The sequence below is a fragment of the Silene latifolia genome, chromosome 7, assembly GCF_048544455.1.
Source record: "Silene latifolia isolate original U9 population chromosome 7, ASM4854445v1, whole genome shotgun sequence".
Lineage (NCBI taxonomy): Eukaryota > Viridiplantae > Streptophyta > Magnoliopsida > Caryophyllales > Caryophyllaceae > Silene > Silene latifolia.
The window spans coordinates 23,427,473-23,453,075 of NC_133532.1; the positions used below are offsets into that span (position 1 = coordinate 23,427,473).

Below are 25,603 nucleotides of genomic sequence, written 5' to 3' on the forward strand. Positions count from 1 at the left end.
AAATACAAGGTCACTCTTTTTCGTCTTACCTATCACCCTCAAGCTTAAGCTTGCATTATATGCTCATAGTTAAAAGTCATACACTGGTTTATTATTGGTTTATGACATTGTAATTCTCTGTCATATTTTAGGAAGATGTCGAACTGATGGCCGAAACAGGATTGGATGCTTACAGGTTCTCCATATCCTGGTCGAGACTGATACCGAGTATGAACAATCGTATACAATCGTTTTTAGAATACTAATATAAATTACAGTACAGTATCTTTTAGTCTAATCATTTTCTATTTTTCATCAGATGGCAGAGGACCTGTTAATCCAAAGGGTTTGGAATATTACAATAACCTCATCAATGCACTCATAACCAAAGGTAATAGTTTATTGTAGCCAGTGGCGGAACCAGGATTTACAGTTAGGGGGCGAAAAATTTCAGAGAACGTAAACTGAAAAAATTCTGAAATTTTAACTAAAACTTCCGAATTTTTCCTAGACAAGTGGGGGCAGGCGCCCATGATAACCCCCCCTAAATCCGCCACTAATTTTGGTTTCGAATGACATTTTCTTTTTTGCTCATTTTAATGTACAGGAATCCAGCCACATGTTACTTGAAGATGAATATGGGGGATTCGTTAGTCCAAGGATTATGTATGTTCCCTCCTGCTCGCTTACTCGATGATTTTGAACCATTTTGTGCTTGATATAGGTTTTTTAGGATTCTGTTAGATTTTACCGCGGCTAGCAACATATTTCATGCCGTGAATGAAGAGTTGCTGACAGACATTGATCTATGAATGCAGAGAAGATTTTGTGGCATACGCTGATGTTTGCTTTAGAGAATTTGGTGATCGGGTTTTACATTGGACAACGATCAATGAAGCGAATATATTCATTTTTGGTGGTTATGATGTCGGAAATTCGCCCCCTTCTAGATGCTCTTTCCCTTTTGGAATTAATTGTACCAAAGGAAATTCAATGTTAGAGCCGTACCTTGCAGCTCACCATTTGTTGCTTGCTCATGCATCAGCTGCAAGGCTGTACAAGGATAACTATAAGGTACTCCGTTTGTAAGATGATGAACTCCGTCAACTATTTATTCCCTATAACACAAATTCTAATACGCGAACCTTTGTAATATTACTATTCAGGGAAGACAACATGGATTTATAGGATTCAATTTGTACGCATTCGATTTTATTCCTTTCTCGAATACCACAGAGGATGTTACTGCCACGGGACGATCCAAAGATTTCTTTATAGGCTGGTGAGTTTCAAAATTAGCATTGCTGTCATTTGTCAGCTGAAGCTACTGTTCAGTCACATTATGTATTACTACCTCAGACTCATCAGGTTCTTTACGCTTTTATTCTTTTGTGAGGAGTATTTTTTTAATAAAACGTAAAGAATCTGTTGAGTCAGAGGGACTACCATACTACAAGCTACATGCATTTCATGTGGTTTCAGGTTCATGGAACCCCTGATGTATGGAGACTACCCTGCAATAATGAAGAAAAATGCTGGCTCCAAACTTCCCGGGTTCACTCAAAAGGAAACCGAGTTGCTGAAAGAATCATTTGATTTTATCGGACTAAATTACTACGCCGTCATTAGGGTTAAAGATAATTCTGAAAAGCTCAACAAGGAAGCCAGAGATTATCTGGCTGACCAGGCAACATCATGGTCATGTATGTCTCTCAGATTTTTCACAACTCATATTTTCTGATGTTACCCTAATGCATCAATGACTACCGCCTGAGACGGGATAGGGGAGTCTGATGTAAGTAGTCTTACCCCTGTGGGTTCTCGACATTATGATAAAGAGACGGACATGTGAATTTATTACGCATTTTTGTGGAAAACTGCTTACATTTGAACTTGTCACAGATTTAGAAGGCAGTGATCCATTTAGTGGGGTGAGGACTTAGTTACAGTTTCTCAATTATCAAGTGGTTTTTAATTCTCAATTAAGTTCTTTTATCTAACTTACTTTTCTTCGACTTGGTTCGTCTAGAATCCATTTATCAATACACCATGGGGACTCCAAGGAGTACTGGAGCATTTCAAGCAAGCATATGGCAATCCTCGTATCTATATTCATGAAAATGGTTCGTCGATCTCTTGCTGTCTCTTTACTCTAATACAATATGAATTTATTCACTGCAACCTACTGAATAATAGCTTTTCATCTTGGGTTAGTCGGAAACAGCCTCTTTCTGTTGCTAGCACAAGGGTAAGGTTGCGTGTAAGCCATTGAGGCAATGGGGGTAATGTTGTTATACCTACTGAATAATTGCTGTTGTGAATGGAACAATTTGTCAGGCCAACTCAGTTATCACAGTACTGACTACGATACATTGCTAAACGACCAATCGCGTGTAGAATATTTGCAAGGTCACATTGGAGCTGTGCTTGATGCAGTAAGGTAAAGTTCCTAGACCTACACTTCAATTTATATATACCATGTTAGGTGTATTAGTATTATCGTTAACCTTTCTGTTCTGTTCTGATCGAAACCATGTTCTAAAATTATTTGCAGAAACGGGTCAAATACGCAAGGATACTTCGTTTGGTCGTTCTTAGACATGTATGAGTTGATGTTCGGGACCAAATTTACCTTTGGCCTATACTACATCGATTTCAATGACCCAAAATTGACCCGACATCCCAGGCTCTCCCAAAGGTGGTACTCCAAGTTTTTGAAGGCCGGAAATGTGAGTATTGCTCGACAATATACCTCCGCCACCTCGAGCAGAAACCCTCATGTCATAGGCCTCAACTCTTCCTAAAGATTTGAGTCTCATGTTTTTTTTTTTTTTTTTTTTTTTTTTTTTTTTTTTAAATATATCGAGCTGGTTACATAGTTTGGAAATTAATGCCACTGTTTTTGGCTACTCATGCTCTATAAGTTTTTTTTTTCATTGAAATTGATATCACAAACAAGATTATGCTTCACGAATCCATGGTATATAATTTTCATTTTCATTTTCATTGAAATTGATATCACAAACTAATGCCTCGTGTGTGGTGGCTTCCGAGTCACTCCACCATGCTATGTGATCATCCTGCATTAGATATGCTTCAGAAATTCATGGTATATAATTTTCATTGAAATTGTTATCATAAACAAGATTATTACCCTGCTGAGCATTCGCAAAGGTGAGACTTCCCATATTTTCTATTTCCTTTTCTTTATTCGTCCACCTCATTTTTCACTAAGAGCATCCGCAAAGGAGAGAAATCACCTCCCCATTTGCCCTCTCTTTCGTCAAATGAGCAACCCCATTGTTGCACCAACCTCCCCATAAAATGAGGCTCCACTGTTTTTAGGGAAGGTCAAAAAAAAAAGTAAAGTAATTTGTGTTACTTTTGGGAAGGTTTCCAAATTTTTTTTGTGTGGATTGGGAAAACCCCATTGTTGCATAGATATAGTTATGAAATGAGGATGATAAATGGAAAAATTAGTGGAAAATGAGGTGAACGAATAAGAAAAGGAAAGAGAAAATATGGAGAGCCTCACCTTTGCGGATACTCTAACTTTTTCATTTACCCTCTCCAATTTATATCTACATCTATGCAATAATGGGGTTCCCCAACAATATTAATTTACCCCCAAGATTTTGGGAGCCTCCCCAAAAACAACTCAAAAGACCTTACTTTTTCTTTGGTGACCTTCCCTATAAATAGAGGAGCCCCATTTGTTGGGAGGGTGTATGCAATAATGGGGTTCCCCATTTGAGAAGAGAGAGGGCATATGGGGAGGTTAGCTTCCCACCTTTGCGGATGCTCTTACCCTTGTCCAGCAGTTACTTTTCCTGCTCCTTTCTTTGCAAATTTACAGTCCCTTTTTAGATGATCTATTTTGTCACAAATCCAACATCCCGTTCTTGACTTTTTATTCAAATTGTTGGATTTATCGCCACGACACAATCCTTTTCCGATAATCTCCATACACTCCACTCCTTGTGGTCAAGATTCTACGCATAGAGATGGCAATTCGGGCCGGGCTAAGGCGGGCGGCACGAGTCCGGCACAGGCACGGCACGAATGGGTTGGAGGCGGGGCGTGCCTGTGTTTTTTGGGAATTCCGTGCCTAGGCACGGCACGGCCCAAGCACGGAGGGTCCGACATGAACCAGGCACGGCGGGCCTGACACGACACGACCCGGGATTTGGCTTGTTTCTTAATTATTTAATTAATTTTTTTTTAATACCGTTTTTTAATTATTCAATTAAATTTAGTTCCTTTAAAAGAGAAGTAATCAACTAATCAAGACATCAAGTACATTTATATTTAATAAAAAATACAAAGGCTATTGGGCCGGCCCATGTGCCAGGCACGATTAGCCCATGGGTCAGGCACGGCCAGAGCGCGAAACTAACCGTGACAGGAGCGGGCCGTGGCGGGGGTTTAAGTGAGTGGGTCAGGCACGACACGGCCAACCCAATATCCCTGCCTGGGCCGGACTATTTTTGGGGGAAGACACGATAGGCCGGCAAGCAGGCCGGCCCAGCACAACCCAATGCCAACTCCACGAATCCATTTTATATGGACGTTTCAATTTGTTAACCAAGAGGTGAGTATCAAGTTCAATTGGTGCATGGTCCGATAGCTGGATGACTGGATCTGGGAAGAGACCAAACCAGTTGCCTTTTCAATTCTTTCATACACCCTCCTCTCCCCCTTAGCTTGCGAATTATTACACCACGCCCCCTTAAACGGAATATCAATAAGACCGTTGTCTTGCTTCCATTCAAATAAATCGTCACATCCTTCAATTCTTCTTTTATTCTGACTTAGTTTTTCCCAACTATATTCGACTTTAATTGGATGCTAATTCTTGGTGTCTGAACTAACGACTTTTTCGTAAAAAATAAATGAATAAGTATTCAGCTCATGAAAGGCAGATACATTATATTATAAAATAAACATGTGAAATCATCAGAGAATAATATATAATAATAACTCAAATTGCCTGCCTTGCGCAGTTGCACTAAGGGTACATTATTTCATATACCACTTTTATTATTTCTAAATGGTCACGGTTTATCATAATATGGTCACTTTTCATCCATTACACGGTACAACGTTAGTATACAATTCATATTTTTATTGCTGGGAATACGACCACTCATCGATGAAGATAATCAAATAAAGTATCTTTCAACTACCTTTTCTAGAGGTACAATACTCCAAATAAGGTGTAACCAACAGTAAATATTATTATCAAAAAAAGTAAAATAGGTGCGTTTAGAAATTGTATTAAACCAACATGATTTGATCAAGACATTTTTTAGCTATATGAGCCAAATTGTCAAGCATGAGGTGTATGAAGTATGAACTAATCCATGACTTTCGTAAAAAATAAATAACTAATTAATCAGCTCATTAAAAGCATATATATAACCTAGATTATAAAATAAGACATGAAATCAGAGATAATATATAATAATAACTCAAATTGCCTGCCCTACACTAGACTGTCATTATCGTCATATGATTAAATTATTAATGATTGTTGTTATTATTATTACTCCCTCCATTCAACTCCACGTCTCCACTGTTTGCTTTATCACGTTTGCCAACGCGACTTTTACGAGATAAATATTTTTATTAGCTATTACGTATTTGCAAAAATTATAAAAGTTAGATATTTTTAATGTACTCTTAAATACAAATCAAATAAGATCCCACATGAATATATTTTAACTTATATATCGAGAGAAAATTGAAGTTGAATGTCCACCTGTGAATAGTGTGCAAAAGAGAAACATGCAAATTAAAGTGGAGTTAAATGGAGGGAGTATTAAATTAAATTTAAGAGTACATTAAATAAAACTCGCTTTCATAAGTTTTAACATGACTGCATTTTCAGGTCTCAAATCTGAAACTTCTGTTTTTCCTATCCGTTGATCTAAGATTCTAAGTGCTCACGGGTTCGTCACTACTCGTAATATAAAGTATTCTTTTCGTCCCAATTATTTAATTTGTTTATTTTGAATAATGACATGGACGTAGGGCATATATATATTGGTTTTTATGTTTGTTTATCCACTTATATATTAAGAAAGAGGGAGGGAGAGTGAAGAAGAAAGTAGCAAGGGAAGAGCATGGTGTTCCTCAAAGTATTGTTGTTGTTGTTGTTTGGCGTGGTAGCTTTGTTATCGAACAACGTTAATGGCGGCAATAATAATACGTTTGAACGACTTGATTTTCCTTTTAATTTCATTTTTGGTGCTTCTTCCTCTGCTTATCAGGTCTCTCTTCTCCTTCTTCTCTTTGACTTTTTTTTTTCTATCCCGTATTCATTTGAGATCGTTTTAAGCTTATGACATTTTGTTACATTGTTACGTGGTTTAGTTATGTTAGCTATAGTAGGGGTCTACAAATATATGTATGTTTACTGATACAGATTTTCTAATTGTTATTGATACGGATTTTCTAACGCGTGTGCCTTAAAATGTGGAAATATTCTCAAATTTTTCATAATCGATTATCTGACTGACGTCTTATTTTCACATTTGGGTTCTTAATGTGTGCAATTAGGGACACGTTAGAAAATCCGATTGTACATGCACAAATTTCTAAATTGGTGTCATTTTGCAAAAGGTAAATGTAACTGAATAGTTTCTGATAATGGGAGGAAATTAGTTTCCCCTTTGAGCAAATTTGCAGTACACTAATTATTATTTGGGATAGGATGTATTAAAAGCAAATGGGTTGATGGGACCGCGACCACCCCCCATAACTTGGACATTAATAAGGTATTGGTCCGCTTTGGGTCGGAACTACGTGGTGTTGTTTTAAGCATTTGACCCCCTTTATCTTCCATACTCGGGAGTAGACCTGTACTCGGGTCGGGCTAGGGTCGGGCCGTGCTCTTCTAGCCAGACCCGGGCCTGGGCCCGAGGCAGGCTAGGGACGGGTCGGGCTACCAGGCCTAACCTATTTTTTCCCTTTTTCTAAAATAGACGGGCAGGGCGGGCGGGCGGGCAGGGCCGGGAAAGTGGAAACGGGGCCGGGCCAGGGGAAAGGGGCAGGCCGTGTGGGGAGGCGGATTGGAGGCGGGCCAGGGGAAATGGGTTGGGCTAGCGGGCCTAACCCATTTTTTTCTTTTTTCTAAAATAGACGGGCCATGGCGGGTCGGGCTGGGAAAATGGAAATCGGGCCGGGCTGGTCAGGGCGGGCCAAGCAGGCCGTGTGGGGAGGCGGACTGGGGGCGGGTCAGGCCTTGGCCGGGCAGACTTTGAGGCATTGGGGTGTTGATGAGGATACTTAGATAATTTGTTCTAGTTTTTGAATTCTGAAGTTTTTTTTTGTGTGATGAAGGTGGAGGGAGCAGCTTTTGAGGATGGAAGGACACCGAGTATATTTGATACTTTCGCTCACTCGAGTTAGTCTCATTTCCTTTGCCCATCCTATTTACTGGCATACTGGCCTGGTTGTGTTTCTACAAGCTTCATTCTGAGCTTTCTTTAATTTTCTGAAAGATTGACAAATCTGTAGACGATGATATCGCTGTTTCCCCTGATTTCTGTCAAGCCCTCAGGTTTTTTGACTTCTTGTCGTAAAGGAAGTCACAGGGGCAAATCTGATTGATATTAATAGAGCCCAATTCCTGAGTATCTCACCCTTCAATGACTTTTCCCGTTACTGCAGAATTCATTTTTGTCGGAATAAAAAGATTACTAACTATGAATTCATGTTTCCTTAGAAGACGAGAAACACCTATGAATTCTAACCTTTAAAAGCCTTAAATAGTTATTCAATATGTTGGTTGAACTTGTGCTTTGTGTACTGATTGCTCATGTTGTTTGGTGAAAGAGTGACGGAAAACTAAAGAGCGCATTAACGCGTAAAGGAAACCAGTAATTTTCTCCTTTTGATACTCATTGTTGATTTTCAGGTCCTAAGCCAGGCAACGGAGACGTAACATCTGACCAGTATCACAAATACAAGGTCACTCTTTTGATACAATTCTCATAGTTAAAAGTCATACATTGGGTTATTATTGGTTTTTGACATTGTAATTGTCTGTCATCTTTTAGGAAGATGTAGAACTGATGGCCGAAACAGGATTGGATGCTTACCGGTTCTCCATATCCTGGTCAAGACTGATACCGAGTATGAACAATCGTATATATAATTGTTTTTAGAATACTAGTACGGTATCTTCTAGTCTAATCATTTTCTATTTTTCATCAGATGGCAGAGGACCTGTTAATCCAAAGGGTTTGGAATATTACAATAACCTCATCAATGCACTCATAACCAAAGGTAATACATAGTTCATGAGCAAGTCTTGCTTAAGACGGTCTTAAGTTAAGACCTCTCACAACCTCAACCTCTCTTTTATTTTAACATTATTTAAAACTGTTCTGAATGTAGTCTTAACTTAAAACGGTCTTAAACAAGAATTTGTGATAGTTCATTGCAGCATTCTTGCATATACTCGTAGATTTTTGGGTTTTGAATGACATTTTCTTTTTTTGGGTCATTTTAATCTACAGGAATCCAGCCACATGTTACTTTGATTCATTCAGATACACCTCAGGTACTTGAAGATGAATACGGGGGATTTGTTAGTCCAAGGATTATGTATGTTCCTCCCGTTGTCTTGTTTACTCGATGATCTAAAAGATTTTGTTATAATAATACTGCGGCTAGTAACATATTTCATGCCGTGAGTGAAGAGTTGCTGACAGACATTGATCAATGAATGCAGAGAAGATTTTGTGGCATACGCTGATGTTTGCTTTAGAGAATTTGGTGACCGGGTTTTGCATTGGACAACGATCAATGAGGCGAATATATTCATTTTTGGTGGTTATGATGCCGGAAATTCACCTCCTTCTAGATGCTCTTTCCCTTTTGGAATTAATTGTACGAAAGGAAACTCAATGTTAGAGCCGTACCTTGCAGCTCACCATTTGTTGCTTGCTCATGCATCAGCTGCAAGGCTGTACAGAGATAACTATCAGGTACGCGAATAAGATTATGAACTCCGTCAAATATTTATTTCCTATAACCCAAATTCTAGTACGCGAACTTTTGTAATATTACTATTCAGGGAAGACAACATGGATTTATAGGATTCAACTTGTACGCATTCGATTTTATTCCTTTCTCGAATACCACAGAGGATGTTACTGCCACGGGACGATCCAAAGATTTCTTTATAGGCTGGTGAGTTTCAAAATTAGTATTACTACCTCAGACTCATCAGATTCTTTACGCTTTTATTCTATTGTGAGGAGTATTTTTTTAATAAAACGTAAAGAATCTGTTGAGTCGGAGGGACTACCATACTACAAGGTAAATGCATTTCATGTGGTTTCAGGTTCATGGAACCCCTGATGTATGGAGACTACCCTGCAATAATGAAGAAAAATGCTGGCTCCAAACTTCCCGGGTTCACTCAAAAGGAAACCGAGTTGCTGAAAGAATCATTCGATTTTATCGGAATAAATTACTACGCCGTCATTAGGGTTAAAGATAATTCTGAAAAGCTCAACAAGGAAGCCAAAGATTATCTGGCTGACCAGGCAACATCATGGTCATGTATGTCTCTCAGATTTTTCACAACTCATATTTTCTGATGTTGCCCTAATGCATCAATGACTCCCGCCTGAGACGGGATAGGGGAGTCTGATGTAAGTAGTCTTACCCTGTGGGTTCTCGACATTATGATAAAGAGACGGTCATGTGCATTTATTACGCATTTTTGTGGAAAACTGCTTACATTTGAACTTGTCACAGATTTAGAAGGCAGTGATCCATTTAGTGGGGTGAGGACTTAGTTTCAGTTCCTCAATTATCAACTGGTTTTTAATTCTTAATTAAGTTCTTTTATCTTAATTACTTTTCTTCGACTTGATTGGTCCGTCTAGAATCCATTTATCAATACACCATGGGGACTCCAAGGAGTACTGGAGCATTTCAAGCAAGCATATGGCAATCCTCGTATCTATATCCATGAAAATGGTTCGTCGATCTCTTGGTGTCTCTTTACTCTAATACAATATGAATTTATTCACTGCAACCTACTGAATAATAGCTTTTCATCTTGGGTTAGTCGGAAACAACCTCTTTCTGTTGCTAGCACAAGGGTAAGGTTGCGTGTAAGCCATTTAGGCAATGGGGTATTGTTGTTATTGTACCTACTGAATAATTGCTGTTGTGAATGGAACAATTTGTCAGGCCAACTCAGTGATCACAGTACTGACTACGATACATTACTAAACGATCAATCGCGTGTAGAATATTTGCAAGGTCACATTGGAGCTGTGCTTGATGCAGTAAGGTAAAGTTCCTAGACCTACACTTCAATTTATATACACCAGGTGTATTAGTATTATCGTTAACCTTTCTGTTCTGTTCTGATCGAAACCATGTTCTAAAATTATTTGCAGAAACGGGTCAAATACGCAAGGATACTTCGTTTGGTCGTTCTTAGACATGTACGAGTTGATGTTCGGGACCAAATTTACCTTTGGCCTATACTATATTGATTTCAATGACCCGAAATTGACCAGACATCCCAGGCTCTCCCAAAGGTGGTACTCCAGGTTTTTGAAGGCCGGAAAAGTGATTAATGCTCGACAATATACCTCCGCCACCTCAAGAAGAAGCGCTCATGTCCTAGGCCTCAACTCTTCATAAGGATTTGTCTCATATTTTTTGAAATATATCAAATTGATTACATAGTTTCTGAAAATAATGCCTAATGTTTTGGCTTCATGTTGATCTTTACAAGCTGTTTAGTGCTTTGATAATATCTGTATTTATTGAATTTTGTATTATGCAAATTTAAGACAAAGATACCCAAAGATCCTGACTTGTGAAGTTGTGAGGACAGTTAGGCAGTAAGAAGTCTAAGAAGTAAGAACCATCAAAACATTTGGCCTTATTGTGTAATCCCGTTATTCTTACTTGTAACGAAAAAGTACTCCTTATTTTTTCAAAAAAAAAGTACTCCTTATAATCTTAACCGCTATTCTTGCTTGTAACAAAAAAGTACTTTTGACATCTTACAACCACCTTATTTTTTATCATTGTTTAAATTGGTTGTGACTTGTGAGACATCGTAGTCTTAAATGGGTTGATGCTGAACCACTAAACGAAAGGTTTGTTTTATTTCTTTAATCAGCTCATTTCAATTCAGCTCATTTCTTCAAAAATTAACTTTTAATTCAACTCACTCAGTTCCATTTAGTTCAGTTCAGTTCAACTCTTTTACCCGAAAAAAACAAGGCCTAAATCCAAATACATTTGTCATTATTTATATACAGAAAACAGAACCATAAAAATATCTCGCCGAATCGAACACGATGGATGGTCATTAACAAAAGTTTTAAAATTATTAAATCCAACCTAAAGCCAAACACTTAGTTAGTTACACCAAATTGCAACCAAAAACACATCAAACATCAGACATTAGTTAGCTTTCCAACTTATCTGTCTATCATGTGATCCTTCTTTACAAATTACATACATACATCCACTCTAGTCTTAAGCCTCTCTACTTCTACTATACAATAACAACAACAATTTGGGAGACAACACCACGGAATGTACGCACCACGTAACATTACAGGTGTAATTCATACAAATTACATACATTACCCACAAAAAACGCATTAAAATTAATGCAACAATTTCTAAATTCATATACATAATTCCCAATTTCAAAGAGCTAATAATAATAATAATAATAAAGAGAGAAATCAATCAAAATTAAGATAATAAAAAAAAGGGTATAATTTTGATTGCTGTGTGTGATCATATTTCTGGGTATTTAACCCAGATTTTTTGATCCACAAGATTTTTTATGGTTTTTAAGAGTTGGGTTTTTCTGGGTTTGTGTTAAATTTGCTGTTTTTTGAGTGTGGAAGAAGAAAGTTGGGTGCTTTTTTTTGGGTGAAATTAAGAATTTTAAGGAAAAAGTTGTTGGAATAATGGAGAGGATGATTGAAGAAAGTGATAATAAAGAGATTGATTTGAATGTTGAACCAGAATCAGGTGTACCATGTTCTATATGTCTTGATTTGGTGATTTATGATGGGGAAAGATCAAGGGCTAAATTGCAATGTGGACATGAATTTCATTTGGGTAATTTTTTTTTGCTCCATTTTTGTTTGTTTTCATTTGATTTTGCAATTTTGCTTGTTTTAGTGGATGATGATTGTTATTTTGGTAATGCAATGGTTGGATTTTTGTAGATGGTGAGGATGATGGATTGGTGATGCTGTTTGTGTTTTGTATGTAGGAAGTTTGAGTACTGATTGTTGTTTTGTTGTGTTTGATTTTGGTGGTGGTTTGTGTCAATAAGTTTGGACCTTTATTTATCGCAAATACTTGTGTATGGCAGTCTTACAGAAGCAGTTTGTAAAACCGTCTTACAAGAGACTAGCTTCTGTATAGCATTGCTTAATTGAATGTTTTATTTCAAATGCTGTTGAAAGTTGGTTTGTAATAATGTGTTGCATGTGTAAGCATCATCTTCCACACTGAAGCAAGGACTTGTTTCAGGTGTGTTGATGTTATGTCTTTTACTCCCTCCGTCCCGGTCAATTGTTGTCCTTTGGTTTTGGCACAAAGACCAAGGAAAAAGAAGGGGGCCAATTACTAAATGACATGTGGATCAAATTGAGTGTGAATGATCAAAATGCTTATGAAATTCATTCTTAAAATAGAAAGGACAACAATTGACTGAGACACCCAAAATGGAATTGGACAACAAATGACCGCCGGGACAGAGGGAGTACATTATATCATGAGAGGCTTTTAGAGCTTAGGATTTCTGTCTGATGAGTTACACGTATCGAATATCACGTAGAATAAATGTGGCCATGTCATAGTTTTATTCTTGGCATGAATCAACTTTGCTAAGCCTTGAAGCAATGACCATTGGGTTGTGAATTGTGATATGTACATGAGAAATTTGTCTGACTGTTTAGTTATCGTAAATTTGCAAGGAATATTTGATCTTGGAATGTAGTTAGGCTAGTGTGAAGAAACCCAAAGTTCCACATGTGATGGTTGTCGCACATTGATAAAAGGGGAGAAGAATTACCACATTATAAGGCAAGGGCTACTCCCTCTATTGCCAATTGGTTTTAGAGTGGAACCCTCTTGGGCCACGTTGTGGACTCTTTCTCCTCCGTTTGGGTGCGGCCCAGGCCCGTTGTTGAATTTAACAGCTAGGTTTCTGTGACTAGAAAAAGAATAAGTGTTCTCTCAATTTACTTTTATGTTTTTAGTTCCTGACTGCATGCTTCTGTTTTTAATTATATGCTGCTATGGAGTATCTTGCATACATAGCTAAATCATGCAGAAAATAGTTTGGAATTGCATAAACTGCTAACATTATTCACGTTTCAACTGTAAAGTAATATTTGTTTGCTTAAGAGTTCGTATGCCCGCTATTTCAAACAATTGCATGATTCAACAATCTTAACTGAAATTCGTAATTTGTGACTCCTGTTATAACTCGTTCATGTTCTGTCAATATCTGTGCAGACTGCATTGGTTCTGCCTTCAACATGAAGGGAACAATGCAATGCCCAAATTGCCGGAAAATTGAGAAAGGTCAATGGTTATATGCAAATGGTTCTACTAATTCATCTCTGGAGTTAAGCATGGACGATGCAGGCGTTGATAATTATCCCTTTTACTTCGGTTTTACTGAAATGGTAACTATTGATTCTTCTCTCCGTATGTGTTTTGCTGAGGTATTCTATTTGCTTAACCTTTTTGTTTCCATCTTCAATGAAGATTTTGTTGAGAGCAGTAACATATCGGAAACCATACCCTTTAGGACAGCGGGTAAATTGCCACAAGAACCCTATACTCCAAGTTATTTTTTATGAGCTCCGACAGTTTCTGCAATCAAATACAGATGTGATTACTGGTTTGGTTGTTGATGATAGTTGTTACACATACTTGCCTTTAGTTCTGTTGAGAGTTGTTGTGATAGGAAATAAAAATAGACATAATATAGTGGCCCTGTTTGGTAAACATTGGATTAATATTGGCAGAAGCAGGTTATGAAAGCGGATTATAATTAGCATAATTATTGACAGATCTGATTAGCATATACAATTAGCAGAATTTGTTAAAGGTGTTCGGTAATCAGCCATTATGATTAACAGATTGTTTCCGTCCTTTGTCAAATGACAGATAAGGACAGGAACAAATTATTGATTAAATATTGTTAACTTTTTCAAGGGTACAAAGGTTTAAAAAAAACACACAAAAAAAATCCTAATATACTCATTCAATATGCCGGGGGAAGCAGCATATTGAAAAATAGTAGAAATTGAATCTACATTTATCTACTATTGTTTAATATGTTGTTTACCAAACACCCATATTAGCATATTGGTTAGTCAAACATGCAAAAGGCCCTTAATATGCTACACTTACCAATCCGCCGTTTACCAAACACCCTCTATTTGTTTTGTCGTTTACTCTATAAAAGGTACTTAGAATTCACTGAGAAGGATGGAGTAACAAATAAGGATACTTTTAGGACAAACCAAGATAGAAAATTGGACGATATTAGTAAAACGGCTGTGTTATGTTCCTACACATTGTTTTGATGAGGAGACAGAGGGAAAACGTCTTGACTAATCATTACTGGACCTTTTAAGCGGGGAGATCTCCAATAGTTTTGATGATGGAGAAATTGTGGAAGATTGGAGCCCACAACAGAAGATTGACCCTTTTGTTTTAAGCTATTTGCATGTCGAACTTTTTTGCATGAGTATCTACCACACAAGTACACGGCAAATATATAGATGAAAATTGTTCTCTACTATCTGAACTTTCTATTTGGGGGACCCAGACTATTATAGGACTTCACCGTCTTGTTGTTAGCAGAACATTATGTAGCTACTTGTGTGAGGTGACTGTGGATGAAATCATATGTTAATATAGGATATCAACTTTTTTTCTCCATCATAACAATTTAATCCAGTCTAGGTGGCTCACGTGATTGTTGAGATGAAGTGTTGAGAGCAGGCAAGCACACTGTCTAATCTCTTGCTCTTTTATCAGCTCATATAAGGACATATTTTACTTTTCGAGGATAAAACATCATATTCCCATTTCCAATGGAGCCAGAAACTCAGTATTTTTTTCATTTTCGACTATTATGAAACAAATCTAAATGATAGTCTAAACTGATTGTACTTGATACATTATGGAGATTTTTAAAAACAACCTCTGTCTTTTCAAACACTAGGGAATAGGGTAACGTTGCGCCCTTGTTATCCAGGCATAAAAAAGGCCAAACGGGAACCTTATGGGCACATTACTATGATTAGCTAGGTATAGACTAAGACTCCTATTGTGGTACTTGATAAATTTATAATATTGGGAATATCTCTTCATTTATGTTTTGCACGGGGGTATTTGATTAGGCTAAGATCTTACTTTATTTATGGTTAGGAGTCTAGTAATTTTTCACATAATTTATCATTTTCTTTTCGTTTCTGTCAAGTAGCTTTCAAGCAAGACATCCTAATTTTCTATGTATATTGCTAGTAGGTTTTTTACTTGGACTTTTTCTAAGAGTAACTCTTCTAAAGAGATTGTCTCGCACTAAGATAATACTCTGTGTGAGACATTTCCTATAACACACTGGTTGTTAATGCTTTTGAGGTCTTTTGATTGTAGTATTATGTTTTAACTATTCAATTTTTCATGCATTTAATAGATATCTAACTTTTAAAACTTCTTGATTCCTGAAAGTTTGCCTGCTTTTAGGTGGTGCATGCTTTGTGTTCTAGATGAAGTAACTTATGGAAATTTATGCACTCTGTTAAAATTAGTTCTCGAAATGATGGTGTCCCTCTAATTTAACCCTTTCTCGTTTTTGCAGCCCTATAGAGTTCATATTTGTCCTTTTCGAGGATTTTCACAGGTTCATCCATCGCCAGAGTAAGTATTACACAACTACACAAGTATAGATTGCCTTGCTAGTTATTTTTAGCAGCTTTTGCTTCTGCATGCCATGTCTCCCTCTTGTCGTCCAATGAGAAAATAAGAATACAAAATAAAAGAAATTAACCGTACATTATGCCTATGGTATTGTGTGGTATTGTGAGTATTGTCTCTCACTCTATTGGCTTTAAATTCTGATTATCCGTTTCTGGTTCTATTTCGATATGTTACAACAACAACAACAATGTCTTAATCCCAAAATGATTTGGGGTTCGCTGACATAAATCATCCTTTGAGATGGTCACTGACCAGTTGCACACCTAACAACAACAACAACATTACCCCAGTGCCTCAATGGCTCCTGCAATTTTCAAATTGCAGGGTAATGGGGGGTCGGATGTACGCAGCCTTACCCTTGTGTTAGCGTAAAGAGGTTGTTTCCGAATGACCCAAGATGAAAATTGCGTCGAGAACTGCATCGAAGGACCGCTACTTCACAAAAGAAAGAAGCGCAGCCACTTTAGTGAGCCATTTTGATTTATTCCATTATAATCAATAACCAACACAATGAGAGAAAAAGATAAGGTAGAAAAGGAAAAGATAACTCCCGACACTTGTATCCTCATTTTAGGACAGGTCCATGTGCTAAAAATTGTAATCATACTGAGTCGCACACGTGGATATGTACTCGTGTGCGACACTCATACCCAAGTCAGATTAAGGGGTAATGTAAAAGGGCGGTTCATGAGTTCAATTAAGCCAAAAATGCTCAACATCCTAGGGCATACTAATGATGCTTGATCTTTCAAAGTGCCTAATATAAAGCACTTGATAATCTGCCGAAATTTGAGAATTGGTCTGTTTATATCTTCAAGTGATAGGCCGAAGGGTGGAGCAACTATCAGTTGACGTCGTAGTCTTAAGGAAAAAAATTTATCAGTAAACTAAGGGCTTAAGGCCCTGTTCTTTTGGACTTGTCACTTAATTTAAGTTCACTTCAGATCCTATAAGTTCAGTGCAGTTCAGATCCTATAAGTTAAGTTAAGTTCAGTTCAGATCAAATCCTATCCGGTCCAAAAGAAAAGGGCCTAATCTGTGTAATTTCTTCTAGTTTTGGTTTTTGATTGTGATTACTTCCCCACTAGCCAAGGAATTCAATTTTCTTCCTCAGCTTAAGCTGCTCTCTCTCTCTCTGCTTCTTTTGTAGTTTTCTTTGTCCGGTCCCACGTCTTTTTTCAAAGAATTAAGTATGTTTTTCGTTTCTAGACATTTTCGAATGAAGAAATATTTAGAATGTGGTTTATTCGGTATGTTAAAACATTTTTATTTTTCATGGAGACAAAACATTGCTTTAGTGCTAGGCATGGGTAAGCAATTTTGAAGGTTTTTGATAGGAAACTCAATTCACTGCGATGTTTCTTCAGTAGCTACCTTATTTTCTTTTTGGTATGTTTCTTTGATATCTTTCAGTTGGATTTTGAAAGACCAATTTTAATGTAATAGATAATTTCCATTTTGGTGCCGCAAGATTTCACTAAATTTCAATTTGGTGAAATTTCACTGAATTTTGCATAGACAAGCTCAACAATACTTCCTCTGTCCCGGTCATTTCTTTACGTGGTGGGGTGTCTTGGTCATTTCTTTACGTGTCCGTTTTTGGTTTTAAAAGTTATCTTTTCTTCTCATGTGCATGTTGCTTTTTCACTTTTTGTATTTCTTAAAGCATACAACTCTCCTTTCTTGGTCTTTTCACCAAAAGCAAACGTAAAGAAATGATTGGGACGGAGAAAATATGTCATTAGGTTGCAACTACTCATCCACTACACAAGTAGGAGATTATTATTATAATACCTCGATGGATTCAATGTTTTCTTAAATCTTATGCCATTATAAACGAAACGAATTGAGAGTAGCTTATTTATGTCGATCTTATGTTGGTAGGTCAAGCCTCGGAATGATGAACACAATGACCCCCATGGTCAACCATCAACATCCCGGTGGAAGCAGCCCACACCCACATGGATGGCTCCAGTTTCATCATACTCCATTTCCGCACCACCCACTAGCATCAGGCTTACCTATGCCTATTGGGAATGCCGCTGGGAGATTCGACACTCAAAGAAGCTTGCCAAGATTTGTATCACCCGGACGAGTTTACGATCCAAATGGAGGTTTCTCTCCATATGGCGAAAGTCCTGTGAATTACTCCCATTCGTGGGTAAGCGATAATAATCCCCATTTTCCGTTGCAATGATGGGTTGTATATATTGGAAGTGACCCCAAACTTAGCACATACTATGGTTAGTCTCATGGTCTTGGGTGCATTTTGCTCCGGCTATGATGTTAATAGTATTCCTTGGCCATGAAAATGTGGACTTTGGTGTGGCATTTTATCTTTGGTTTCAGAGGTGTACGACCAAAAACGACGACTTTTCCTCATGGTTCTGTACATTTAAGCTGAAACTTGATGTTTCCGTAACTAATGTAAAGAAGAGTAGCCCGGAATATGGGACAATTGTATGTGAACTATAAATGCTCATAAGCCAAGTTTTGTGAGAAACTCATGCATCATTCCGACAAAGCCTTTGCCGAGTATAATCAGCCTGTTTTTGGCCCTCGAAGACCTGTGACACTGACGTGTTTTGTTTCAATTTTGAATTATACTAGTAAGACGGATCCAAATCATAAGGAGATTATGACCCGAATTTATAAAAGAATACTCCGTCATTATCAAAAGAACCCGTTTAACGTTAGACTGTAAATCACTTGGACTAAGGTATGTCGTGTCACTCGTGTGTGAACTGTAAATCACTTTTGGTTTATTATTTTTAAGAAAAAATTCCATTTAATTATTATACTTTATACATTTGAATTTTGAACCCTTCTATAATATTTAGGGAAATTGAGTGTCCAAAGTATTAGAGGGAGCATGCAAAATTCTCTAGATTGTATAATTTTAGAGAATCAAAAGGCCGTTTAGCGAAGTGGTCTTATAAAAACCAGGCATAACCTTAGCCAGTCGAAGTGCCTAACAGAGAGTTGATACTTGTGATAGGTTAACTGCAACATAAACATAGGCTTCGACCACCAAACAGCTGTTCTACGTTCTCAATTAAAGAACATTAAGAGTAACATCTCCGGAGTAGTTCACACTTTGGGCCACTAAATACTTGGTAATAAACGAAATCAATTAGCCGTGTCATAGAGATTGGGTTGCATCAAAATCTAACTACTTGAGGTGTAACCTATTTTGGCGGAGCTAAATCTCGAAGTATTCAATCCAAATCCAGCCTAGAGCCATCATGTCCATAAATTATTGATCTAGATCCTCCCTATTAAGTATACATATGAATCAAAGCTACTGAAAAAGATGGAATTGGCATGTAATTAAACTGAAAAGCTGTCGGATTGATCTGAGCAACAACGGATTAAAATCAGTGAAATTGCAACGATGTTTTAACCAGTAATGTAACCTAAGGAAGAGAATACCAAAGTTTTCAGGCATCACAAAACAATGTGTTTGCCAACATCAAGTTTTGATACAGTAAAATAGACTATTAAACTGAAATCATAGTTGCAACTCTTGCAAAGCCGCCTTCCCGTTGCTGCTCCATTAGCCGTCTTTCCATCACTCGGAAACTTTGTAGATTGCCAGTACAATTTCAGCTGTTAGGAGAAATTTCAGAATTCCAGAGCAACAACTTTTTAGAAAGTGAGGTATTCAAAACGCAACGGAATCATATAATCAGGGGTCTTAAAACTCATACCGTGAAAGACTCCTGCTCCTGCTTCGTGCCCTAACCGGGCTCGGGCTCTTGCTCTTGCTCAGGCTCCTGCTTCGTTCCCTAACTGGGCTCGGGCTCTTGCTCTTGCTTAGGCTCCTGGTCCTACTACGGCGTGGGCTGGGGCTACGCTTCTTCGGGCTTTTACTCACATTTTTCTTACGCTGCAGATAGAATTTTAGTATAATAGCACAAGTTTTACATGAAACAACCCTTCCAAGTTCTCTATCCCTATAAGGAACCATAGCTTTAGCCGACTAGCCAAACCCTTTTGGTTAACAAAAGAAAAGAAAATAGCAAAAGATCAGCTTAACTTCCGCTTTGGTTTTGAGATATTACCACCCATTTCAAATTTATGGTCACCATTTAGCTTAAGCAGACAACCACTACCAAATTGACGACATTATGTTACTACTAGAATATGTCAAGGCACACTTACAGATGGCACCGGTGATCTGGATTTGGAAGGTGATCTGCAAAAAGTTCCAGAAACAATGCAATTTAATATCAACTTGTCCTGCCCAACAACCTTTCAGACCCTGACCCAAAAGCCTTGATGCTTCGTGCACGCCAGTGTTACCAATTTCATACTCAAGAATAAACATCAATTGGGACAAAGACAGAAGAAAACAAGTATCTTTAGCAAGACAGGAAACAAATTAGTAACTCTATTGCATTTGAAACCCAACAAACTAGATGTGAACCTTTTAGAACAGCGTCCTATAATTTAATGCATACAGCATCCTTTTCCAGATTGTATGACCATATCCATAGAATCCAGTAAGCTCCAAAATTCCACTAGCATTTAGTTCCCAGTATTCCAGCTTTAAAATGCCAGTCCATGATCTTCTGTGTCCAATCTAGCACCCATGGATATGTGATGCTAAATGCATTAGAACAAATAGACCATGAAGGTACCCAACGCTGTGACTCAAATAGACTATGAGTTGAGACACTTGAAGCATATCCAATCCAGATCCTAAACTGTCATCCCCGTATTGCCGCACATATCTATGCAACCATACATGCATCAATCACACAAAGAAATAAGATGTGTGAAACAAGGATGAGGCAGTTTCCAAGCAAATAAACAACCCAACAGACAAATTTACAGAAACATCAAACATCCTCCTTTCTCTCATGTCATTAAGTAAGATTGTTGTAAAGTTTGAAGGGACTATCAGCTAGCGGAGTGGTTCCCTGCCCCCAGACACTCTCTCAGACGACAAAACATACTCAGCTCAACCTCCACCTCCACATATCCTCGAAAACAAATATGGTATACGAAGAGAGAAATCTAAAAACAGTTCGTCGAAAAACATTATATAAATGAAGGAATCAATATATGTTACACATGCATGATTAAACTTATGAACATAAACCATTCAAAACCGTCGACACAAACAGAATAACTCTGCGCATGATCAATAAGAAACTATCTTCATAGGAAGCACTTTCCTATAGAACATCAATCAAAAATGATAATTCATACCTTGAAACAGGAGACCTCGAGCGAGAACGTGAAGAGACTGAACGAGATCTAGACCTAGCAGGCAACCTGCGAGAAGCCTTCTTTGGTGACCTGCTGCACAATATTCAGGTACCCCAGCAAATAAGAAACAAAGAAATTTCAAACCAAGCTACTGAATCTGAACTCCAGAAAAATATTAAAGAAACAAACCTTGGACTTCTGCTCCTGCTATAACTACGACCACGGCCACGGCTGCGGCTGCGGCTTCTGCTCCTTCCTCTTGAAGGACTAGGGCTACCTTTATATTCCTTCACCTGAAAATAGATGAAAATGAATGTGAGAAAAGGTTCAACTTAATTCCAGGCATTAAAATATTATGCTTGACACCTTGCAGATGAATAGCTACTGAAAGGTGTCAGAGATGAGGTTATATCCACCAAAAAAAATCAAAATAGATATAAAAAGGATAACTTCACACCATACCCTGACATATGCTCGAGAGAATGCATTGCGGAACTCTGTGTCATCAAGCTTTCTAATCTGCAGCACCAAATTCACCATTCCGATGATTGTGTCATCCACTACAATAGGAGTACAAATAAAGGAGAAGGGGAGAGGGGAGAGGGGAGGAGAGAGGCAGGAAATATACAGCATTTTTCATGTCTTCATAATTTGTATAATCCACAATTCCAGTTGTACCTTCATAAAATTGAAATCAAATGTCATTAACAAAACAAAAAGTAACTCAAGTCCCAAAATTGTAGTTGTTGCTCGTGACTTGTGCCCATTCTAATATTCTCGTAAGATTGGAGTATTAAGCAGTATATTACCGCCACCCTCGCGAAAAACTTGAGAGAAGCAAACATCTCCAGCTTTACGCATGTGATCCTAAGAAGAAAAGTAAAAAACCCATCACAAACTGTAGCATTGAAGCAAAAATACAAGACATTTATGCAATAATGAGGATGAGACGAATGACTGAACCAAACCAACTTCAAAAAGCTAAACAGCATCAATACCTTCAAGTCTTGCCAAGAAGCAGAGTTCGGTAATCCCGTAATCAGCACTGCACAGATCAGAGTTAGACCAGAGATCCACACCTATCCACTCTATCAGATTTCAGTTAAAAGGACAACTATACTTAAAAAGGAAGATTACCTCGATATTCGGTGTGTTTTGAGACACCACGGCGCCCGCCGCTGAAACTGCTATGGCGGTCAGTTGATGCTGAGTGACCACGTCCACCATGAGCCAACTCAACCTGTGAAATGATGAGCCAAATATGAATTTCACACTCCGACATAATTGTGCAGTCTCCACTATAACCATCACTATTCACTACATAAGTGTAGTTGACAGTTGACATACCCGAAGACGGTGCCCATCAAAGTCATAGCCATCACGGCCATCAATAGCATCTAGGGCATCACGAGCCTCCTCAAACTGCAAGATACAATTGTCAAACAATGAACGAGGTGATTCATGAAATTATCTATTTTCATCCAACCATGCTTCAAGAACGTGTCTTTATGTAAGCTTATCAGTCTACATGCAAAACATGGTTAACACTTAGGTAGCTTAGGAAAGGTGAAATGGTTTGTGCACATTTGACTGGAACCAACAGCAAATGCTATGCTTAAGAGTCTTCAGTTCACAAAATACTTATTTTAGATAAGAAACTAGCAATTCTTGATGTGTCTTGGTTTCAAGAATAAGGGGAAGGCATTATAAAATATGCCAAACTATTTTTCCTAATAATCAAGCGTACTAGCACGTTACAAGTTAGCATATTATATTATTGTAATGCCCCAAGAATCAAACACTCTAGTAATATTTGTATTGCCTAGAGCAGACTGAGTATGGCAAGGGACAAAATGTGTATCGCGACTAGCATAAGCTTCATGAGTCATGCTTTTGGGAATCTTTATTTAAAACAATGTTCAGAATTTTTTTTAAAAAAAATAGCAAAATAGGGTCCACGTAGGCTCGGGTTTTCAAAATTTTGGTCCGCAACAAACACACCAAGTCGGGCGGCGTGTCCATCCGGAACACCGCATATGCCATAGTGTGTTTCCTTTAAGATAAAAAAAAAATTTAAAATAGTTAACGAATGAGTTTATGAGGCGAAGGTAAAGAACTCAATTGGTCATTGATTGGTATTAAGTTCCTTGTGTGACTACAAGTCAAGTGTTCAAATCCTACAGGAAGCAAATCGTTTTTCTAAATTTATTCCAAATACAGCATATTTATGCTACATAAAACATTAACAAATGGTTGGCCAAAGATTCAAACCTACGTCTCCAAGCTAGTATATCATCACAGTAACCACTGTAACACAAAGCAAATTGTGTCTATTCACCAACAAAAAAATAAAAAAAAAATCTCGAGTCTCTTAATTATTCAATAATTTCAATTAAACATAAGAACTAAAATTAGAAAAATCAACCACGCAACCCACCATACGAGATGGCGTTTTTCCTGTTCCCCAATTTCGTGATTTTCCGATCAACATGGACCCTATTTTGATAAATATTTTTGGAATACACTTAATTAACTACTCTGTATTTATCTTTCAAACATTATTATTTATTAAAAAAGGCTTCTGCTTTGGACACGAATATTTGCCACAAGCCCACAATAACACCTATAATCCCTTTGTATCATAACTGAAGGACCTGGCAGTTGTTTCAACTTTCAATAAACAAATCAATTTAACTTTTTTTTTCAAAACTGTCCTTTCACTCAGCCTATCCTCTTTGTGTCTCTAACCCAATACTCTATCATATCAAAACCTCAACCCACCTTGAGGACATCAGAAGTTCAGAACACTACCCTAAAGCAAAATGTACGTATTTAATAAACATTTACAACAGAAAAGTTTAGAGATTTTAGCTACACAATAAAACCTACCTCAACAAATGCATAACCCGGAGGCCTTGGTGGAATCTTCAACTCAATGTGAGCAATGGGTCCATACTGCAAAACAGATTAAAAAGAAAAATATAAGACCAATTTGATTAGAAAAAACACGAGAAACAAAATAACCCTATAATGCTGAGCACGGCAATCTTAATGACATGTTCACTATCGACACCAAGAACGAGATGCTATTGAATAGCAAATCACAAAACCTACCAATGCTGAGTGTCGTTTTTTTCAAAACAGCCTAGTTGTGTAACGGCATCCTATTTAGTAATCAACCCTACAAACTTAATGGTGAACCGACTCGAAAACCTACTATTCAAACACTACGAATCCAAATGCCAAATTTCCAGCAGACAAGATGATTCTAATCTAATCCCCCAAAAAAATACACATTCGAAGTAAAACATTAGCGCCTCAAACTAAGTACCAGGTAAATACGAATGAATAAAAACCGAAATATATCAAATAATCCTCCGTCCCAATCATTTGTTTACCTTTTCGATTATTTGTAAGGTACTCCGTATATGTTAATCAAATCAAAGGTAAACAAGTAGAGTATCAAATTAAACGATAATAAATCAACAACAACAAAAAAAACCTTGTAAAATAGATCTTCGACTTCTCTCTCCCTAATATCACCAGGAAGATTGCCAACATAAAGCGTTCTTTTAGATCTGCTGCTCATTTTTCCTGAAAAAACAAGATGCAACATTGAAAATCAGCAATTTCAATAGCAATTCAAAATCATCGTAAAAGAACAAAAAGATGTAAACTTTAACACAAAAAAATCGAAATAATTACAATCGCGATTGACGGAAACGGATATAAAAGAGGGTGAATTGAATTTCTAGGGTTTCAGTGAAGAGATATATGTAGCGAGGAGATGGAAATTGATTATCATTCAATTGCGGAAAAGTGAGGAACCCTAAATTGAAGAAAAATGCATAAATTAAAAAGGGAAAGGAGAGAGAAATTACCGAGTGAAAGGAGAGTGCGTGATTTTGGAGGAGGAGGACAACGGCGATGTTTTAGATAAAATGAGCCTTTTAAGTGACGGCTTAGAATACACGACAATAATATCTCCAAGTGTACTCCTCACGTGGAACTTTTTTTTTTCTTTTGTGACAACGGAACCGACGCTGCTACTTTTTGATACGTAAGTGACTCGAGGGTGATAGGCTTCACAATATTTTGCTCTTGAGAAGACTTGAACTTGGGTTTCCTGGGAATTTCACCCAAGTTTTAACCACTGAACTCTACCCTTACGGGCTTCATTATTTTTTTCGATGGTCAAAACTCGAGAGTATTTATATCCACGTTTGGTTATGATTATTGGCAAGATTTTTGTAATTTTTTTGCTCTGTCACAATAGTTTTTCCTCTATTTTTCATTTTTTTTCTATTATTCAAACTCACTCAAAACTCAGTTAGATGTATGTCGGGTGGGTACAAGTGGACCCCAATTAGGACGGTATATGGTCATC

General features: G+C 37.5%; 3 protein-coding genes, 1 long non-coding RNA gene and 1 pseudogene across 12 annotated transcripts; 4 read left to right on the plus strand and 1 right to left on the minus strand.

Annotated features, from left to right (window-relative positions):
* Nucleotides 1-146: 146 nt before the first annotated feature.
* On the plus strand, nucleotides 147-2,251 carry LOC141589870 (cyanidin 3-O-glucoside 5-O-glucosyltransferase (acyl-glucose)-like; annotated as a pseudogene).
* Nucleotides 2,252-2,329: 78 nt separating this feature from the next.
* LOC141591945 (uncharacterized) lies at nucleotides 2,330-2,985 on the plus strand. The gene is made up of 2 exons (XR_012521006.1): nucleotides 2,330-2,419; nucleotides 2,534-2,985. It is a non-coding gene; the product is annotated as an uncharacterized LOC141591945 (long non-coding RNA).
* A 3,164-nt stretch (nucleotides 2,986-6,149) lies between these two features.
* Nucleotides 6,150-10,837, plus strand: LOC141591946 (cyanidin 3-O-glucoside 5-O-glucosyltransferase (acyl-glucose)-like). Its single transcript, XM_074412462.1, has 13 exons — nucleotides 6,150-6,251; nucleotides 7,324-7,387; nucleotides 7,901-7,953; nucleotides 8,043-8,118; nucleotides 8,200-8,271; nucleotides 8,505-8,592; nucleotides 8,720-8,975; nucleotides 9,065-9,180; nucleotides 9,335-9,555; nucleotides 9,754-9,782; nucleotides 9,885-9,978; nucleotides 10,195-10,297; nucleotides 10,407-10,837. Exons 4-13 carry the CDS (start codon nucleotides 8,058-8,060, stop codon nucleotides 10,654-10,656), a joined length of 1,290 nt encoding a protein of 429 aa, XP_074268563.1. The 5' UTR covers nucleotides 6,150-6,251; nucleotides 7,324-7,387; nucleotides 7,901-7,953; nucleotides 8,043-8,057; the 3' UTR covers nucleotides 10,657-10,837.
* Nucleotides 10,838-11,422: 585 nt separating this feature from the next.
* Nucleotides 11,423-18,538, plus strand: LOC141591947 (uncharacterized). 3 transcript variants are annotated; one of them, XM_074412464.1, is made up of 5 exons: nucleotides 11,423-12,105; nucleotides 13,516-13,688; nucleotides 13,771-13,821; nucleotides 15,881-15,939; nucleotides 17,884-18,538. In XM_074412464.1, the coding sequence occupies exons 1-5, from the start codon at nucleotides 11,952-11,954 to the stop codon at nucleotides 18,194-18,196; spliced, it is 750 nt and encodes a 249-aa protein (XP_074268565.1). In that variant the 5' UTR covers nucleotides 11,423-11,951; the 3' UTR covers nucleotides 18,197-18,538. The 3 variants fall into 3 exon arrangements, with proteins under 3 accessions (XP_074268565.1, XP_074268566.1, XP_074268567.1); XM_074412465.1 differs by lacking the exon at nucleotides 13,771-13,821 and having other exon boundaries at nucleotides 13,516-13,727; XM_074412466.1 differs by lacking the exon at nucleotides 13,771-13,821.
* An 812-nt stretch (nucleotides 18,539-19,350) lies between these two features.
* Nucleotides 19,351-25,249, minus strand: LOC141591942 (serine/arginine-rich-splicing factor SR34-like). 7 transcript variants are annotated; one of them, XR_012521005.1, is made up of 15 exons: nucleotides 25,098-25,246; nucleotides 24,719-24,810; nucleotides 24,106-24,171; nucleotides 22,564-22,638; nucleotides 22,354-22,456; nucleotides 22,215-22,261; nucleotides 22,026-22,083; nucleotides 21,845-21,894; nucleotides 21,679-21,735; nucleotides 21,406-21,509; nucleotides 21,217-21,309; nucleotides 20,429-20,735; nucleotides 20,164-20,197; nucleotides 19,710-19,888; nucleotides 19,351-19,608 (listed from the first exon to the last, which is right to left on the minus strand). XR_012521005.1 is itself a non-coding variant. In XM_074412455.1 (14 exons), exons 2-14 carry the CDS (start codon nucleotides 24,803-24,805, stop codon nucleotides 19,605-19,607), a joined length of 957 nt encoding a protein of 318 aa, XP_074268556.1. In that variant the 5' UTR covers nucleotides 24,806-24,810; nucleotides 25,098-25,249; the 3' UTR covers nucleotides 19,351-19,604. The 7 variants fall into 7 exon arrangements, 6 of the variants coding, with proteins under 6 accessions (XP_074268556.1, XP_074268558.1, XP_074268557.1 ...); XM_074412455.1 differs by lacking the exon at nucleotides 20,429-20,735 and having other exon boundaries at nucleotides 25,098-25,249; XM_074412457.1 differs by lacking the exon at nucleotides 20,429-20,735 and having other exon boundaries at nucleotides 21,217-21,306.
* Nucleotides 25,250-25,603: the final 354 nt, after the last annotated feature.

Coding starts and splice junctions, on each gene's coding strand:
- LOC141591946 (XM_074412462.1), top strand. CDS start 8,058: ATGGCCGAAACAGGATTGGATGCTTACCGGTTCTCCATATCCTGGTCA. Junction 8,593..8,719: donor TTTGTTAGTCCAAGGATTAT/GTATGTTCCTCC, acceptor CAATGAATGCAG/AGAAGATTTTGTGGCATACG. Junction 9,556..9,753: donor CCAGGCAACATCATGGTCAT/GTATGTCTCTCA, acceptor AACTTGTCACAG/ATTTAGAAGGCAGTGATCCA.
- LOC141591947 (XM_074412464.1), top strand. CDS start 11,952: ATGGAGAGGATGATTGAAGAAAGTGATAATAAAGAGATTGATTTGAAT. Junction 13,689..13,770: donor ACTTCGGTTTTACTGAAATG/GTAACTATTGAT, acceptor TCTTCAATGAAG/ATTTTGTTGAGAGCAGTAAC. Junction 15,940..17,883: donor CAGGTTCATCCATCGCCAGA/GTAAGTATTACA, acceptor TTATGTTGGTAG/GTCAAGCCTCGGAATGATGA.
- LOC141591942 (XM_074412455.1), bottom strand. CDS start 24,805: ATGAGCAGCAGATCTAAAAGAACGCTTTATGTTGGCAATCTTCCTGGT. Junction 24,172..24,718: donor TCGAAGATCTATTTTACAAG/GTTTTTTTTGTT, acceptor TCTGTTTTGCAG/TATGGACCCATTGCTCACAT. Junction 22,457..22,563: donor TTGATGGGCACCGTCTTCGG/GTATGTCAACTG, acceptor ATCATTTCACAG/GTTGAGTTGGCTCATGGTGG.